General features: G+C 51.6%; 2 protein-coding genes across 5 annotated transcripts in view; one reads left to right on the top strand and one right to left on the bottom strand.

Annotated features, from left to right (window-relative positions):
* ZCCHC14 (zinc finger CCHC-type containing 14) overlaps positions 1–8,593 on the top strand; it is a 59,730-nt gene extending 51,137 nt beyond the window's left edge. For 2 of the 4 annotated variants that reach the window (XM_045533744.1, XM_045533743.1), the window contains exons 9-13: positions 298–389; positions 699–826; positions 1,733–1,873; positions 1,953–3,398; positions 4,541–8,593. In XM_045533744.1, coding sequence (XP_045389700.1) covers positions 298–389; positions 699–826; positions 1,733–1,873; positions 1,953–3,398; positions 4,541–4,596 — 1,863 coding nt within the window. In that variant the 3' untranslated portion in view covers positions 4,597–8,593. The remainder of the gene's footprint in view (positions 1–297; positions 390–698; positions 827–1,732; positions 1,874–1,952; positions 3,399–4,540) is intronic. The other 2 variants (XR_006730470.1, XR_006730469.1) reach the window with 2 other exon arrangements.
* A 1,847-nt stretch (positions 8,594–10,440) lies between these two features.
* On the bottom strand, positions 10,441–18,079 carry MAP1LC3B (microtubule associated protein 1 light chain 3 beta). Its single transcript, XM_045533745.1, has 4 exons — positions 17,833–18,079; positions 13,770–13,825; positions 12,043–12,149; positions 10,441–11,463 (listed from the first exon to the last, which is right to left on the bottom strand). The coding sequence occupies exons 1-4, from the start codon at positions 17,870–17,872 to the stop codon at positions 11,289–11,291; spliced, it is 378 nt and encodes a 125-aa protein (XP_045389701.1). The 5' UTR covers positions 17,873–18,079; the 3' UTR covers positions 10,441–11,288.
* Between the last annotated feature and the right edge of the window lie 194 nt (positions 18,080–18,273).

Genomic DNA, 18,273 nt, shown 5'->3' with positions numbered 1-18,273 from the left:
ACAGCATGCACCTGCTGTGGCTGGGACAGTGCAGGGCAGGGGGGTTGCCCGGCTGCACCACAGGGTGGGGACGCCTCGGTGCCCCTCGGCACGCCGGGGTGTGCCGGAGGCAGACCTGCAGCATGTCCGTCTGCCAATTCCAGACCGTTCAGCGAGTGAGCGGTGGGCTCGTCCCTCACTACCTGGTCCGGTCCACACCTCCCGGACGTGGAGCAGAGGCTTTCAATTCCAGTCCACACTGTTTTCAGCGTCCTAATTGCTTCTCAGTAACTTTGCGATTTGTTTCTCCCACACCAGTTTTTGAGCCTTACTGAGGAAGATCTGAATAAGTTTGAGTCCCTCACCACGGGAGCAAAGAAAAAGCTCAAGACTCAGCTGGAGCTGGAAAAGTGAGTGCGAAATCGCTTTGAAACCTGTATGTCTTAGTTTCTCCTGTGCTGCAGAGAGTGCTAAGACTCACAGTCTTGCTAAATATCGGGGATTGGGTTACTTGTTACCGCTCATCCAGTCCTCAGTGATGCTTTTAACGTTCCACACGTGGCTTTGGAGGGACAGGCGATGCCCTTTGTCGTGAACTTGGCAAATCCCTCTCCCACCCCCGAGACGGGTTCATGGGCGCCACCTGCGTGTGCTGTGAACCGTCTGGGAGATGGCGCGAGCCCGAGCGCTCACGTGTCTCTGTGCTGCTCTGTTCGCAGGGAGAAGTCAGAGCGACGCTGCCTGAACCCCTCGGCCCCGTCCCTGGTCACCAGCAGTGGCGTGGCCCGCGTGCCCCCCACCAGCCACGTCGGACCCGTGCAGGCCGGGCGGGGCAGCCACGCTGCAGGTGGGGAAGCTCCCGCACGGACGAGCAGTGTGGGTTTTGATGACAGTCAGACCTCAGGTCACATTCATTCCCCATTTACGTTTGTTAATCTTTATACTTATTTTTCTTTATTTTAACTTTCATAGTCTCTGCTGTAGGAAAATAGGTGGGACGGGGGGTTGGAGCTGGAGACGGGTCACCCGTCTGAAGCGGTTTGGCAGAACGGTCAGGTCTGGAAGCCGCCGGGTGAGAGAGCGCGAGGGGGCGGGCGGCCGCGGGAGGGCGCGGGAGGAGACTCTCTCTGCCCGGCACTGGTGCTCAGGGTCACGCCGAGGTCAGCGCCCGCCTACCAGGGGCAGCTGGTTCTCCATCGACCCCTGCTCTCGGGGACTCGGGGTCCCCGTGGCGTGTCCTTTTTTCCACACCCCCTTTTCCTTCCTTCTCCCTCTCCTCTGGGGAAGGGCCGGGACGTGGTGACGGTGGCTCTGCTCTCTCAGGGCAGCCGGGTCTTTCTCACAGAGACCCGGGAGGAATGGGGAGAAAGCCCGCCCCTGTCATCCTCAGTCACTGGACCACAGAGATGTCACTTGGCCGGTCTCGTAAACCGGGGGTGTCTGTCCCTGTCTGTGGGCGAGTCACGCATGTGTGACAGGGGTTACAAGGGCACGTGTTCAGGGAATCTTCGTGTTCCCTGGTGTCGGGTGGGCAGGGCTGTCTCGGGGGCGCAGCGTCCCTCTGAGCCTCTGCTTCCTCCCTGCTGTGCGTCCCGGGTGGTCGGCTGTCTCCGGAGACGCTCGGAGCCCCGTCTGCCCCCGGAGGTAGCGCCTGGTTCCCCAGGGCTGACGGTGCAGTTGCTGCGCACGGGGCGGGTGGCGGCCGAGCCGGGGGACACTGGCCAACGGCCCCTCGCCTGTCCCTTCTCCGCAGAGCTGCGGGTGGAAGTGGAGCAGCCCCCTCACCAGCTGCCCCGGGAAGGCAGCTCCTCCGAGTACTCCAGCTCCTCCTCCAGCCCCATGGGGGTGCAGGCCCGCGAGGAGAGCTCCGACAGCGCCGAGGAGAACGACAGACGTAAGGGTGCCGGCGTGGCGCGTGGTGCTGGCCCGGCCCGGGTGTGAGACGCTGCTGACCGCTCTGTTTCCGCCTCTAGGTGTGGAGATTCACCTGGAGGGGCCGGACAAGGACAAGCCCGTGATGCTGCTGAACCACTTCACGCCGAGCTCCGCCCGGCCCACGGCCCAGGTCCTGCCTGTGCAGAACGAGGCCAGCTCCGCCCCGGGGGGCCACCACCCGCTGCCCCCGCAGATGCTGAGCGCAGCCTCGCACGTCGCACCCATCCGAATGCTGACTTCCGTGCACAAGGCGGAAAGAGGCGGCGCGGACACGAAGCTGCTGTCGTCCTCGATGCACGCGCTCTTGCCTCTGGAGGACAGGAGCAAGGGCTCTGGGCCGAGGGGCGGCGTGAAGGTGGACAGGAGCTTTGCCGGTGCCATGGTGGACGCGCTGCCCCCGCCTGCGCCCCACCAGCCCGTGCAGGTGCTCTCTGGGCTCTCGGACAGCAGTTCCATGTCACCCACGGTCTCCTTTGGTCCCCGGGCCAAAGTCGTGCACGCGTCCGCGCTGGACAGGGTACTGAAGTCGGCGCAGCAGCCGGCCCTGGTGGTGGAGACCAGCACGGCCACCCCGGGGACACCCAGCACGGTCCTCCACGCAGCCCGGCCGCCCATCAAGCTGCTGCTGTCGTCGTCTGTCCCCACCGAGTCTGCCATTGCCGGGCAGACGTCCTGTCCGAGCAACGTGCAGATCAGCGTGCCCCCGGCAATAGTCAGCCCCCGGGCTGCGCTGTGCACAGCCAACACCAAAGTTGCCTTCTCCGCCATGAGCATGCCAGTGGGCCCCCTGCAGGGCGGGTTCTGCGCCAGCAGCAACACTGCCTCTCCCAGCGGCCACCCCGCCACGTCCTTCGCAAACATGGCCTCGCTGCCCAGCTGCCCGGCCCCCAGCTCCAGCCCCGCCCTGTCCTCCGTCCCCGACAGCAGCTTCTACAGCAGCAGTGGTGGCGGCAGCTCCACAGGGAACATTCCTGCCTCGAACCCGAACCACCACCACCACCACCACCATCAGCAGCCCCCCGCGCCCCCGCAGCCCGCGCCGCCCCCGCCCGGCTGCATCGTGTGCACGTCCTGCGGCTGCAGCGGCAGCTGCGGCTCCGGCGGCCTGACCGTCAGCTACGCCAACTACTTCCAGCACCCGTTCTCCGGGCCGTCCATGTTCCCCATCTCCTTCCTGTCCTTCAACCCCAGCTACGTCAGCGCCCAGCAGTACGGCGGCGGCTCCACCTTCCCGGTCGTGCACGCGCCCTACAGCGGCAGCGGGACCCCCGAGCCCGTCCTGGGCGGGCAGTCCACGTTCGCAGTGCCCCCGATGCCGAACTTCATGGCGGGGACAGCAGGGGTGTACCAGACCCAAGGCTTGGTGGGCAGTAGCAATGGCTCCAGCCACAAAAAGAGTGGGAATCTGTCTTGTTACAACTGCGGGGCCACCGGTCACCGCGCTCAGGACTGCAAGCAGCCGTCCATGGACTTCAACCGGCAAGGTAAACGCTCATGGCGGCCGGCCCCTGTGGGCCCTGCCTTGCGGGCCCCGTGCCCCGCGAGGCTCCCACGGGAGAAGCACGCACAAATGCTTGGCTTTAATGAAAATAATAGTATGGTTTTTTCTTTTTAAAGCAATTAGTCATTTTCCGAATACCGTGAAACAGCGTGGAAATCTTACAGACAAGCTGTGAAGTCCCCAGAAGGGTTACTGTTGGGCTGAGACTGTCCTTACGGTTTCAGATGACTTGTTCTGGAAGGCGAGTGGCCAGTGTGTGCAGAGCCCAGGCTCTGCCTGGTCCTGCCGTGTGCCCAGAGCAGCGGGTGTGAGGGGCTCGGTGCCAGCCCCGGGCCACGGTGGGCGCTCAGGCTGTGGCACGTCAGTCCAGGGCCTCCGGGGTGGGGCTCGGGGACCCTCTGCTGGCCACCCCCGAGTCGTGGGTGTGGCACACAAGCTGCACGTGCGTCTTTTCCCTGCTCTCCTTGTTTATATCCGTCCACTCTCTGTTTTGACTCCTACAGTCACATTCAAGTGCGTATGTGCTGTGCTTTTCATAGTAGCTCATTCTTGCTGTTTGTTCTAGAAAGATTAAACGGGGGTTGAGAAGGCTGGTCCTGACGCTGACTGTTCCCCGTGCAGCCGGGGATCTCTGGGGACCTCCCGTAGCTTCTGAGGGTTGTGGCAGACCTGTGCCCCCCAGGCCTGCCCATTCCCCCTGGAGAGTTTGTAGGGACACACACTGTCTGGCTCAGTAGGTCTGATTGTGGGGGGGTGATGGTCTGTGTCTCTGGGGGCCCCTCCCTTCTGAGAGTGGCTGCACCTCCGAAGGCTCAGGGTGCCAGCCAGGCCCTGCCCACCCCTGGGGGCCTTAGACCAGCCTGCACACCGCGTGCATCTGCTCCCAGACAAAGACTCCTGCGGAAGAAAGAAACGGCTTGGTAACTTAGGCCGTCCATCCCCTTCCGATGTTATAAACTTACAAAATAATGTTCAGTGCAGGGAAGGGAAGGAGGTGGGCGTGGCTAGACCAGATAGTCTAGGTTTCAGGCACCAGAATCCTGACCAGGAACGAACTGGGCAGACTGGTGGCTTGTGGTGACTCTACAGCGACTCATATTGGATCTCTTTTTCCTTCCTCTCTAGGTACTTTTAGGTTGAAATACGCGCCCCCAGCAGAAGGTTTGGACTCCACAGATTGATAATTTTCTCTGGCAGCAGAACATTATTAAGCCATGGAGACATAAGGAAAATTAAACACAAAACTGAGAAGTCTAGTTGCTGTTGAGCTTAATATTTTTAATCCAAAGGTGCTTTACTTTCCTAGACTGGATAGAAAACCTAGCATAGAAGTACATCAAACTCGATTTTATTGCCAAAACCCTAGACTGGAGCTTGATGTCAGGACGTGGCCCAGCGGCATCTCCATGGTGTGGAACCGGCCGGCTGTGCTTTTGGCCGCGAGGCAGAGACCGCACGCCTCCCGAAGAGCATCGCTGTCGTTGGTCCTTCTAGGCTCACACGTAATTCCAGGGCAGCTACGTGGTCTGAACCGAGAACCGAAGGTCGGGGTTCCCCAGGTGGAGTTCCACCCGTCGGACTCCTGACACCCCTGGGTTAGGGAAAATGTCGACTTTGTTTTGTTTTGTTTTTTTCCTAAAGCGATTAGGCACTAATCTCTGGGATTTTTAAGGATTGCACTACAGAAGAATGTAACCTGATGTAAATCTCTGCAGCTCTGGGAGACAGACTCCTCTGAGACCAGTCAGTGCAAGAGACTCAGCTAATCCACACACAGAGTCGGCACCAGCAGGCCACTCGGCTTAGGACACAACAGAGATTTTAGTACTTCCCTCCCTCCTGCAAACAAGTAATAGCGGTTCCAGGTTTTTAATTTTTTTCTGCAAATAAATTAAAACTACGTTATTAAGTAGAAACAGTTTACTCGCAACAACTTAATTTCTTAAGGGTCCAAGTCCCAGAGAATCCGTAGTCGTCAAAGCTTTGAGAATACCTTCCTTCCCAGCCGTTCAGTGTCTTCGAGCCCTGATACCTTCCACCAAGAACGAACTCTCGCAGGGACAGGGTGACAGCGCGGCTGTGTGACTTGGCTGTGAGGGATGCCGCACATCCTTGGCAGAGTGTGCGAGTTGCTTTGTGTCACACGCGCTCGCCAAGAACCCCCAGCCCTGAGGCTCACTGCTAATGGATTCGCACCTGAGACAGACATTTCGGCAGGAACACAGTCCTCTCACTCACGAGCAAAAGATTGGGGGTTTTCTCCTGTTGCTTCTTTTGTATTAGGCTGTGTACTGACAGTCAATTCCGTTAAAAATTACCTGGGAATCTTCCGTGGAAAGTGGTAGGACTCTGAAGAGGCCACACACAGGAGACAGAGCTACGAGATGTGTGCAAGTCTGGTTTTCGTAAGGTAGGAAACAAAAGTCTCACTGTCGGTCTCTAAATTTCAGCCACTGAAATGAAAGCATTTTCATCTGAAATTTAGGGACTTGCATCTTCAAGGTTAAAGGGAATTTTCTGCTCAAGTAATATTATTTAAAATGCTAAAGCCTTCAATATTAAAATACTGATGGGTAAGGTCTTGCCAGGGACTTTCCAGTTGAATATTTACTTTTTTTAAAAATTACAATATTCAGACCATTCTTAAAATGGGACAATCAGCCTCATGGAAAATTGGTATCAATCAAAAGAATGTCCTAGAACGTGAGGCCTTGCGAGGGAGGCCGCAGACCTCAAGGTCAGTTTCCTGACGTCATGGAAACAAACGAGAGAGTTGTTACGTTTTCTTATGGAAGGCTTTTCAGTAGAGTTTCTAGTTGTGTTTTAGTAGAGTTTTATTTCTATGCAACGCAGAACTGACAGACCTCTGTCCTCTCCACTCCTGGTACACAGTATTGCAGTGCTGAGATAGTGGTGGCGCGTGACACAGCGGCTGTTGAGGGGAACGTTACATTGATCTCTCGAATCATAAACACTACGAAATGTCAAAACCATGAGAACGACACAACTTTGCCTTAAAGAGTACTAGACTGGACCTTCTCATATTGTGTTAGAGGAAGACTTAAGAGTGTTCATTGATGTTTACGATTTTAATATTTCTGAGGCTATTACGGTGGCCTGCGTATGTGCTGAAAGCCAAACTTTTAAATTTTTTGGTTTTTTTTTTTTAAACAAAGAAGTATTTTAAATAAATCCTATCTCAACACAGTGAAATTGTTGAAAACTGTCTCATAACAAAAGTAAAAATCATTTAAGATTTTTGCTTCAGTGTCAGTACAGGGGCATGAAAGTTTCTCTTGTTACCCTTGTAACTATTCTGATAAATATTCGAGGTTAACCTTAAATATAACAAAAAGTTAGGACAGAAACTTCGGTTTGCAGTACGACACTCAGAGTCGAGGCAGAGGAGTTCTGACGTGTGGCTGTATCTGGCCTTCAGAGGTCGTTGACGGTGTGTGTACAGTGTGACGTCTCCCTCTTCCCCGCGGCCGTCGGAAGTCGAGAATCGCGAGACACGCTTGAGTTACACGGTACAGAGACGCAGCCGCCGGCCGCGAGACTCCTCAGGGGGCCTCACACCCGGACCGGAGAGTCTCTGCCAGCGGTCTCTTCCCTGATGGATTTCTCTCCAGAGGCAGCCGCAGTCGGGGAGCCTGAAGAGCATTTTGCATTTTGTCAGGAGGCTCCTCGTGAGGTAAACACACAGCACACGCTGGCCCTTTCCAGAGCCGCGCCTCAGTTTCAGAATGCCATAGCGACCAGGTAGGTGTGGCACCAGCCACGTGGCTCTGTGTGGTCTGTCTGGTATGGAAGTTTCTAGCGCCGTTTTCTCACGTCCCAGAACAGGGAGAGTGGAATGCGGAGATGGAGGGAGAAACAATGTTGGGATAAAACAACTATTCAATCTTTATTTTATTTTTTAAACAAAACAATTTTTTGCCTTATTTTCTAATTTTTATTTCATGGTGACATTGACAATTGGTATTTGACATTGGAACTCCTGATGGCTAAAGAGCACTGAGGAGGTGGGAGCTAGCACTTGGATACAAGTAAAGACGTTGTCTTGAACACGTATAGTTATTGGGTATTAAAAAAACCAGCATCATCTGTCATCTCCAAACGATTACAGGAGTCAGCTTGTTAATACAGTAGTTAGTAGGTTCTGTATTTTAAGTCAGTATTTAGAATTCTAGTCCTTTGTTGCCAGAAGTCAGTATGGTTAGTTTGTGCTACACACTCTGCCCTGGGGCGCCGTGGCGGTGACTTTGCCGGGACCCCCCAGCTGTCCTGTGGTTGGCACCTGAGCGCAGGCTAACCCAGGCCCCCCCAGCCCACTCTGCGCACTGCTCGTGGGCGCCTGCTGGGTGGGACTGGGCCGCTCCCTCCTCCGTCCCTGTCATGTCCGTCACCCTCCCTGCTTCCTCGTGTCTCCTGCCTCGCTTGCTGTCTGTCCTGGTCACGACTGAGGTCCTCACGTTGTGAGGGACGCCGCCTCCCTGCTCGCCTCGACCCCCACCCCAGACAGGGGTCCTGAGCAACCTGAGCGGGGTCGGCTGTCCTTGCCAAAGTGCAGGTGACTCCCAAAGAACGAGTCAGGTGACATTTAAAGCCATGGGTTCTGAAGAGGCTGAATTGTTGCAAAGTTCCAAGGGTTTGAATGAAAGTGATCTTCCTTAATCAACACTTGCAATATTCTAGAAACCATATACTGTGCTGGTTGAGGCCAAAGGTCAAGGTTGCTGCACTGTTCACCAGGGGAGGGGAGCAGTTGTGGCCTTCAGTCCCCGCTCCGGCCACACGTGTGTCCCAACAGCCCTCCACACACGTGTCAGTCCTCGCGTGCACAAAAGATGAGGCTTTGGTACCGAATCTAAGAACTTTGTGTACTCTGCACAGCTTCTATTTGGACATAATTTCTTTTTAGGAATGAAGGAAAATTCTCCCTTTTTTGAGCCATTCTTTTGTCAATTCTACAAAATTGCATGTAACTTTATAAATATTTTTAAAAGATATAGTTTTGTAAATATTTAATATTCCGCTAATTTGATTTTGAATTGTAAATGTCAAGTATTCTGTTTTTGGGGTTTTTATGTTTTATTATACTTTGTTAAAAAGGAAAAATTGTACATTTTTAGAATGTTTTTATGAGTAAATTTAATGTACTGAAAATAAAAATTTAAAAAAAGGCTCAGTATCTGATTTTATTTGGCCTTTGTCTCAGAACACGAAGCACACATGTTTTCAAGTCATAATCTTGCTACCCAAACCAGGGATTCAAGCCTTTCTACCTCCTTCCCAGACTTACAGAAGGGATACTTGGTCTTAAATCCATTCCTTTTCTGTCAAGGTGCCCAGTTTTGTTAAAAAAAAGTCCTTGCTAAGAACAAAGATCTAATCCTCGATTTGTGGTTGAAGCTGTTGCAGCTCAAGTGTCCTTAACATTCCGAGTTGGCGCCAGGCGGCAGCAGGTGCCGTGGGCCCGTGGCCCTGCTGAAGCGGTGCTCTCCCGGGGCGGCGGGAAGCTGGCTGCTGCACCAGCCCCGGGACGGACTCGGCCCCCACATGGCGCAGAACCTCTCACTCGGAGTCCAAGACCACGCCCGGCCGGATTCGGGGCGGTGGCGACAGTCAGGTAAGTCATGAGACAACACCCACTGGCGGCCCCTCCACCGCCCCATGGGGTTGTCTTGAGGGAGCTCTGAAGACAGAATGGGGTACGTGTGCGCTTCTCTGGAGTGCCGACTTAGGGACACAGCGTGCTCGGCGCACTCCCTTGTATTTTGTGCGCACTTAACTGCCTAAACTGGGTTTGGTTAGTTTCCTAAATGAGCAACGCCGGCTGCTCCGACCAGGAGCACCAAAGCTGTTTCTCTTTACCTAATGCTGGCAGCTCCCCAAGTGTCGGGTCACGCTTTCATGGCCACACCCACCACACTCTGTACCCTTTGTGCTTGTTCCACTTTGGTGGCTGTTGGTTTAGGGCAGTAGGCTGTCAGGTGTTTATTCCCACAAAACACCTGGTCCCACATCCATGCTCCACTTTGTAGCAGGTCTGCAAGTTCTCAAGAGAATTTAGTTTTCGAGACCAGGCCGTGGGGCTGGGACCAAGGCGAGGAAGGTGCGGGCAGGTGTGTTGGGGGCTCCGTGTTGGGAAGGTAGTGACCTGCTTGGCTTTGGAGAGAACCGTAAGTGTGGGATTCGGGGTCTCAAATACTGATCCCATTAAATTAAGCTTTGATGACAGTTTTTAATTGTGCCTTTATTCACCTTAGTTCATTAAAAATGTACTTGTTTTAAAGAGCCTATAAATAAAGTGACCAACCACTAAAGTGGGATACAGGTCTCACACGCACGCACGCACTCCCAGCGCGGTATTTTTTTTTTTTTTTTTTTTTTTAAGCAGTATTTCTTATAGCAATCTTACTGTTCACATAGTAGTTACAAGAATGTCAGCTATAATGTGTACAATCTAAAGACAGGCCGGTTAAGAATTTACATAATGTGAAAATACACATGTTAGAAGTGAGCCAAGTGGACAGGTACATGCAGTGGGACAGCAGGTGACGGGGCCCTTCCGTGAGCAGAGCTCTAGGTGAGGACTTGCGCTTCTCCCTCCATTACAGGGAACATCTCTAACAGACACAGGTGTCCACACGCGTCTGCACACACAAGGGGGAGCTGTGGCCTGCGACACGTGCGGTCTGAAGTGGGACCACTGTGATCTGCGACCCTCCCGAGAACACAGTGAGCAGGGAAGCCCGTGCGGGGGGTAGGAGGCACCGGGTATCCTCGGCTGGACGTGGGAGATGGCAGCGCCTGCGTTAGTGTTTGTGAAGAGCATTCGTCTCGCTTTGCTGTGTCCTCAAAACGGGCCTGCACGTAGCGTGGGAGAATGGTGGCCGGGCCTCAGTGATAACTGAACTACTCTTTAAAATGGGAAAACCTTTTCATAACATCTTAGTTATACACCCAGCATAAAAAACATGGATCACCTATAGCTTGAAGCCAAAAGGTAGGAGAGCATCTGAATTTTAATGCTTTTAATTTTCCGGCTCCGTGGGAAAACTTCCTGCCACTGTCCTGGGAATGATGGTGCTGCAGCAGCTTGTTCATCTACCAACGCAGGCACTCATTTGAGCTCTTAGAGAAAATCCAAAAGAAGAAATACCACTCTTTCTCTCTGGGGCCTCTTAAGAAACTAGACGAAAATTATAAATTATTCCAGGTTCCTACTGAGTGGTGGTGTTTTTCCGTAACTGTCCAGAGAGCGTGGACTTGGGGTAAACTGCTGAGAGTCAGGAACCTCGAGCAGCAGTTCAGAGTTGTTTCCCTACTCACCCTGTCCACCCTGCTTTTGTGCCAGCGATGACAGCTACTGTGTTTCGGGGGATCGTGCTTGACTAACTTTTGCCTAAAGATACCCTGAGGAAGATTTCTCCAATTGAGTAGAAACCCTTCTATAAAAAGGTGGCAGGTTCTGGGAACTAAGGAGAAGACTCAGTGTCTCTCTGAACGTCTTTAAATTATTGCTCAAATTGCAAGTTCCTATTGGGGAAAAAGGAGCATTAAAATAACGTGAAGGTCTATGTGTTGGCAACTTAGAATGCAAAGTATTTTATTTTTAAACTTCTAAGATTTGAAAACAAGATAGCCTAGCTTAAGTGATATAGTTTTCCAAAGCTGAATGTGCCCATGTGGAGCTCAGTTTTTCTGTCTGAAATACAAAAACAACTTCCTAAAACCCTAGGAGGTGCGAACACTACTGTTTTGATGATCTGTGATTAGATGAACTGATCAATCTCAGTTGGTAACATCCCTTTTTTTTCCTTGGTAAGGGTTTAAAAAGTTCTAGAATGGGTGCATTTTTCTGGTCTTACACTGCCACTTTCATTCCGAACGTCTCCTGGGAGGCGTAAACCATGTACAGGAACCCGTCCTCGTCCTTCTCGCTCTCATACACCTCCGAGATGGGCGTGGAGACGCTCACCATGCTGTGTCCGTTCACCAGCAGGAAGAAGGCTTGGTTAGCGCTGAGCTGTAAGCGCCTTCTATTCAAAGAAAACAATGGGAAGAAATACATATCGATACGTTAAGTACGCAGCATGTGCAAAAATACCACCTCCCCATCAGTAAAACATTAAGATTTTGTAAATGCTGCTGCTGAATCTAATACTCCTCATAGAGACCTTTTCTATGATTATACTGATGTTCAATATTAGCTACAATCACTGAAAGATGATTCTTACTGTACTCCCGAGACTAGTCGTAAGCCAGTATGCTGTCGAAGAGGCAGTAAGTGTCTAACGTGAGAAAAGCCGTTCGAACTGTAGTTCACGAACAGAAGTGCAGCCAACTGCCACGGCACCGAGTTTGTGCTCTCTTTTACTAATCTTGCTGTACAAAACTTCAGTAACTTGTAACGTTTCCTTTAAAGAAACATCTATGCTACATGTTGGGATGCAAGAATCCGGGGCCTGAGGTCCAACAAGTGAGATGCACAACCTGAGAGGTGAATCCCTGTGTGATTTTGTTGAGTTGACACCGATTTTACAGAACTAAAGATTCATCTCTAAGTCTGATAATGAGAAGTTACTCAGAGGAAACATACAACAGTGGTGATTAAATACCTAATTATCTTGATGAGTTCACTCATGTTGACGTGATCAGGTACGAGAAACTTGGTTTTGTCCAGGACAGGAAGCTGCTTCTCACCCTTGTATCGCTCTATTATCACCTAGGAAAGAAGCCAGAAGAAATTTAAAAAGTCATCAACAATGAAAAATAGATAAAATGCTTCCTGTGTTGTTACTGGCACAGGCCAGAATGGGTTTCGAATAGCACGTCCATTAGTTTTCTCCATACTCTCCTACGCAGATGATCAGGTACCAGCTCAGTCTCTGTCCCGTACGGAACGTGGTGCCTAAGAGATGTCACGGCCACTGCCAGGTGAGCGGGCAGAGACACTTGGCTGTGTAGCCTTTCATTCTGTTTGAGTTTGGAACCATGAAAAATAAACTACCTAGTCAGAAGAAGACCCCAAGCCTTAGAGGAGCAGAAGCTGGGTACCAGCTCCCAGTGCAGAGATCCAAAACCGCCCTGTGTGCAGCCCAGAACCACCAGTTCCTGAGACGTGGGAAGTTCTAATGAAAGCAAGCAAATGTCTTTCAATGAAAGCGTAAGTTCAGCCAGGCACAGTGGCTCACTCCTGTAATCCTACCACTTCGGGAGGCCGAGGCGGGAGGATCACTTGAGTCCAGGAGTTTAAGAGCAGACTAGGCAACATAGCAAGACCATGTCTCTGCAAAAACTGCAAAAACTAGCTGGGTGCCGTGGTGGGCTCCTGTAGCCCCAGCTAGTCAGGAGGCCGAGGCAGGAGGATCACTTGAGCCCAGGAGTGTCCGGCTGCCATAAGCTATGATGATGCCACTGTACTCTAGCCCAGGCAACAGCGAGAGACACTACCTCAAAAAAAAAAAAAAAAGTCTAAGTTCTTAATTATGGTAACATGCTCAATGTTTTCCCATACTAGAGTCTGTTTCTCTACTTGACATAAAATCTTAAGTCAATATTTGACAAGCCAAATAGAGACTATGATTAGCTGGTTCTGGAGACAAAGTTGGTCCAGAAGGTCTTGGTCCTTTCATTTTGATAAGATATTCATTGTATTTCTTTAAATGAGGTTAAAACTGAATTAAGTCCTGGAACTACGTTGGGAACAAAATAGTTCCACATTGTGGATTGAAATGAATCCATTAGCTCCTTGCCATACTTCCTTTCCACAGAGGAACAAAAAAGAAAGTTTTAGTTCTAAATAGCTATAAAATCTGACCACAGACCTTTGAGACTCCTTATCGTTTGTGTGTGCTGAGTGCCACAGATACCCTTTGCTGTATAACGTACACTCTTTTACCATGTCAGAACGATGGAAAGTGAGACATGGGTATGGAAAATCTTCACGTTCCTCTGGAAAGAAAAAATGCTTTTCTGAACACTGTTCCATTGTGCAGGACTTCTGTAAGGTTCTGTGTAAGGCGTAGCCAAGCTGTCGTCGTCCTCCTTGGTAAGACCCAGAGCTTGATCCAATGGGCATGTTCAGAGCACGAGGTCCACCAAGACGCACCAGTGTGCACACACCACCTGCCTGGGCTCACGCAGCAGTACAGAAATCTTGGATCCTGGGCCCAGGAGAACTCAGAAAAGGCCACAGAATGAGAAAAATTCAAGCCCTTGGACTCTACTGAAGCAACATGCCCTGTCACATGGGGGTGCTTGAGCAGCAGTGCTCTGAAGCTGCACTTGCCACAGTATTCTCTGCACACATCAGTGACCAGCACAGAGGCTGCAGACTACCTACCGGGATTTTGGTAGGATGCTGCTCTCGGATGAGTCGGACATCTTCTACTCTTTGTTCTGCAATGAAAGGGAGAGACATGGGTGTTATTTAGGGCCAGGCAGCTTCTTCCTAGCATTTCTACTGGTTCAACATCTAAATACAGCTGTTCTTAGCTGTGGCACAGCAGAGCAGTGAAGACATCTTTCCTGGAACCAAACAGTAACGCTTCATATCTGACAAAGGCCAAAAGCAAAGCGCAAGAAAACCATGCGGCAACAGCATGGCTCCATCAAATGGTGTGATACAAAACTGGCAGTGCGGAACCCCTCGTTTCAACGGACTAGAACCCCAGGTTTGCAGTCAGGTACCCTAAGCAGGTTAGCTGTGCAGGATGCCCATCTTTCCTGCAAGGATTCCTACTGCCTATAATATTCACGTCAACTGCTGTTAATTTTCCATAGTTTTTTAAGTTGGTATAGGAATCCATTATAAATCATAGATTATTCAATACAGTTTTCCTTCTCATTTCCAGCTTATTCTTGGTATGGTGCTTGACAGAAAAGAAACTGCTCAAGAGAAAATACAGAAAGAAAAGAATATCCTATTCGAGTTTTAAATAACTTTGGTCAGTGCCTAAAAGAAAGCAAAGCTCAAAGCACAAAGTCTACTGTTGAATACTTTTGTGAGAATATCTCCATTCTCCCTTTTAATATAATCACTTCTTTATCATTTCAATAGTTACACTAGGCTCTCTGGACAATGCAGGAAAAAAACACGCCAAGTCCCGTTCTCAATAAATAACCTGACAATAGTTGGAGAGACATGTCATCACAAAGCAATATGTGAACATAATGATTTAGATGACGTTATTTAAAGGTTTCAACCAAGAAATGAACAAAATCACCTTAATTTACTATAGTAGGATTCATTCTCATGGTATCTGGAAATAAATGATCAATGTCATGAACTTCCTGAGAAGGTAGCTCTGGAAAGAAGATACTATGACCTATATAAATATAAATTTATTCTAATATTGTTGCCAATCTCATCTGGATTTAAAACAATTTTATTATCACTCTTTATAAATATTACTATTATAAAAAATTTCTGCATGCAAGTGCAGCCATATACCATTCATTCCATTTTCCCACCTGACATCTTTTCTAATGTTCAATTCTAATTTACGGAATACATACATACACTGTCCAGTTGAAACATGATTCAGACCACCCAACACTTTAAAATCAGCTTCTAAACATAAATATAAATAAAACATCTTTGCTGTGGACAAAGACTGCAACTTCGCAGACTGCTGCCAGTGCATATTCCTACTGAGTAAGTAGGAGAATAAAGATAAATTCAGCTATAATAAACTTAACTGAGCATCTCACCCAGCTGCGCTGAAAACCCAGTGAGCCTGGAGTAACTGTGTTTGGTAGATGCTTTTTCTTAAGCAGACAGCTGTTTCAGAGGTGAACAGGACATTTAACAAAAGCATTACCAACAGCAGGTACCTGTGTGTAGGAGGGCAAGTCTTTTGCTCCACTGGTTCCCTAAGGCGGCAGATGTGTTTACTCCCTGTCTTCCACAGCAAACGCCCCTGCCCTCGGGCCCAGCTTGTCCTCTCCACATCCCCAGGGCCCAGCTTGTACACAGAAATGGTTAATAAACACCGAACGAAAGCTGTAAAGTGGAAATGATGCTGCTCCAAATGCACATCAACATCTATTTCCCCGGATTCCTTTCCTCTGGTCTCTTAGAATCCTTAGAAGTCTTACAGACAAAAATAAAGGGCAGAGGTCTAAGGTGTGTAACTTTTAGTAGCATATTATTTGCAAAGTTGTCTGAGATATCCTCAAGCATTTAAAAAGTAAAATTTTAGTTACACACATTTTCCAGGATTCATTTCACTAATAGAATGGAAGCATAATAAACATTTTTTCCCCCAGTCTCTGTTGATAACCCCTGAGTGCCACTCAGGCTTCCACGTAAGTCACTCTCCAGCTCCCCGTTACAGCAGTCTCAGCTGTTTTTTTTAGACCAACCCGTAAACCTCCCAGAGACAAACACTTTCGTTGGGGCAGCTTAAAACCTCCCAAGTTTATCAACCTTGACAAAACTTCAGAACAGTATTTGGGAAACAAATCTGTTATTTAAAAAACTGGGGCGCCCCAGAAGAAAATGGGGTGAAATTATTACATTTGAGAAGGCCAAATACGAACTTTGCTCAATTTTAATTTTTGACGTGGGTTAAATTTTTCAAAACCATCTGCAATTCAAGGACACACCATGTCTCCTGGCTCAGTCTTCGTCCACCCCTCGAGGTAGACATGATGGCTACCTGCCCCTGCCGGAGACGGGGATCCGGGCCAGGCGGCTACAGTACCAGTCCCGACTCTGCCACTAGGAGGACCCTGATCTTCCCCTCCTGGCTCCACCCACTTTGTTTAGCTACAAAAGGGCTTGTTTTGTATGAGCCCTGAGATCAAGTCCACTTTACGAACCTTCTCAATCCTGGTGGAGGATACCAGCAGAGCTACATTCAGCTTTCAATCAGCCTTAAACTCACTCACTTGGAAAGAACCAAGCAAGCGAAGTGGGGCTGGTCTGAGGTTCTATAAAGAGGTTCTCTTCAAAGAACTGATTTCCCTTATTTACTGTGCTACATACAAAGACTACTTTCAGGGGTAATTTCTATAGTTCGTTACTGTGCTACAAATCTCTGAAAATTGTCAGCACTGGTTGACAAGATTACCAAAATCAGAAGCAAGGAAAGGCAATAGCCGTTAAATGATATTTGACACTTTTCTACAAAATGACTGTTAAAGAGAGCTTTAAGGGTGGTGGGAGAAACACAGGGGAGCTAAGGAGAACCACCAGAAAATACAGCACATATAAGATATATACACCAATGGGGCGGGGGAAGGCCATTCCTGTCGGTTTACCCCAGGGCCACTTTCAGGTTTAAGGCCAATTCCTTGTTCTGATGTGTTAATCTTGTTTCTTACCCTTACAACCTACTCTTCCTCAAGGATTTTTCCAGAATAACCCAAAAGTACTATAAGCAAAACTACAGCTACCATATCCAAACTCAAACGAATGTTAAGCTCCTTCTAGACTCTTCCAAGAAACTAGGCACAAGCAGACCAACAGCACCACTGTGTAAGACCCCAAAGAGGATCAATCACCACACCAATCTCGCTGTCCACTGGAATGACACCGCTTTCCCACGACTCCTGTAACGTTCAGAGCTGTCACAAGCAAGTCCTGCAAAACAGACATCCGAACCCGTCGGGATGTCACTGCAGAGCATTCTTGCTTAAAGACAGAATCACTTCTTTCTGCCCATCTGTGTGCAGTAAGCATTGCGATGACACTTTCATCTCAAGACGCCAGCTGGCCTACGGTGGGCCTCCGTCCAACCGGCAGAAAAGGTACGAACGCGAACGTAGCTGCCGCCACGGGGACAGTCACCCGCCCCCGCCGCAGGGCGACAGCGGCCGCTCCCAATGCTGCCGGCCGGTGCCTCTCCGCCCAGGTGCCGACGTTCCGAAGCGGGCGCACGTGCTCAGGGGGCCGTTTCCTTTTCCATTAATCCAAATTCCGGGCAGGGGACTCGCCTGGACCCTCGGCCGCAGCACTTCAGAGCGGACCTGCCGCAGCTCGGCACCCAGGGCCCGCCGACCCCAAACCCGACGCTCCCGGCGGCGCGCTCGCGGGAGGGGCCGGGCCGGGGCGCCGGGAGGCGAGAGGGGTTCGGCAGCCCAGGAGCCCCCGGGGACGCCGGCCCTCCGCCCGGGCCCCGGCCCCGCCGCCCGACCTCACCCGGCCCCGCTCGGCCCCGGCGCCCGACCTCACCCGGCCCCGCTCGGCCCCGGCGCCCGACCTCACCCGGCCCCGCCGCCCCGCTCGGCCCCGGCCCCGGCCCCGGCCCCGGTCCCGGTCCCGGTCCCCGGCCCCGCTCGGCCCTCCACAGCTCGACCCCCGGCCCCGGCCCCGCTCGGCCCTCCACAGCTCGGCCTCCACAGCTCGGCCCCCGGCTCCAGGCCCCGCTGGTCCCCGGCCCCGCCGCCGCGACCCCCACCGAAGGTGCGGCGCTGCTTGAAGGTCTTCTCCGACGGCATGGCGCGGGGACTGGCTGGCGGCGCGGAGGGTCCCGGAGGTTCCGGGCTACAGCGAAGGCTCCGACTCTGGCGACAGCGACTTCCCTTGTGTCTCCTCAGCCCGCAGCCGGGTCAGGTGACCCGCGGCACGTCACCCGGAGGCGGTGCCAGGGCCGGCCGGGGCCGCCGCCATGGCGGGCGTGGCGGAACCCGGGGCCGCGCGCAGCGCAGGGGGCGGGGCGGGAGCGCGCGTGCGCGGCAGGGTGGGCCGGGCGCCTGGGGGCAGCTTGTTTACGCCCCGGGGCCTCCGCCCGGCGCCCCGGGCTCCGCAGGCCCCGAGGAAGGCGCAGGGACGGTCCCGGGAGCCTGCCCTGATGACTGGCGGGCACCTGGGCGGGAGCGCGGGGACGGGCAGGCTGGAC

Source organism: Lemur catta, chromosome 20 (assembly GCF_020740605.2).
Source record: "Lemur catta isolate mLemCat1 chromosome 20, mLemCat1.pri, whole genome shotgun sequence".
Lineage (NCBI taxonomy): Eukaryota > Metazoa > Chordata > Mammalia > Primates > Lemuridae > Lemur > Lemur catta.
This window is presented reverse-complemented; position numbering and strand designations above follow the sequence as displayed.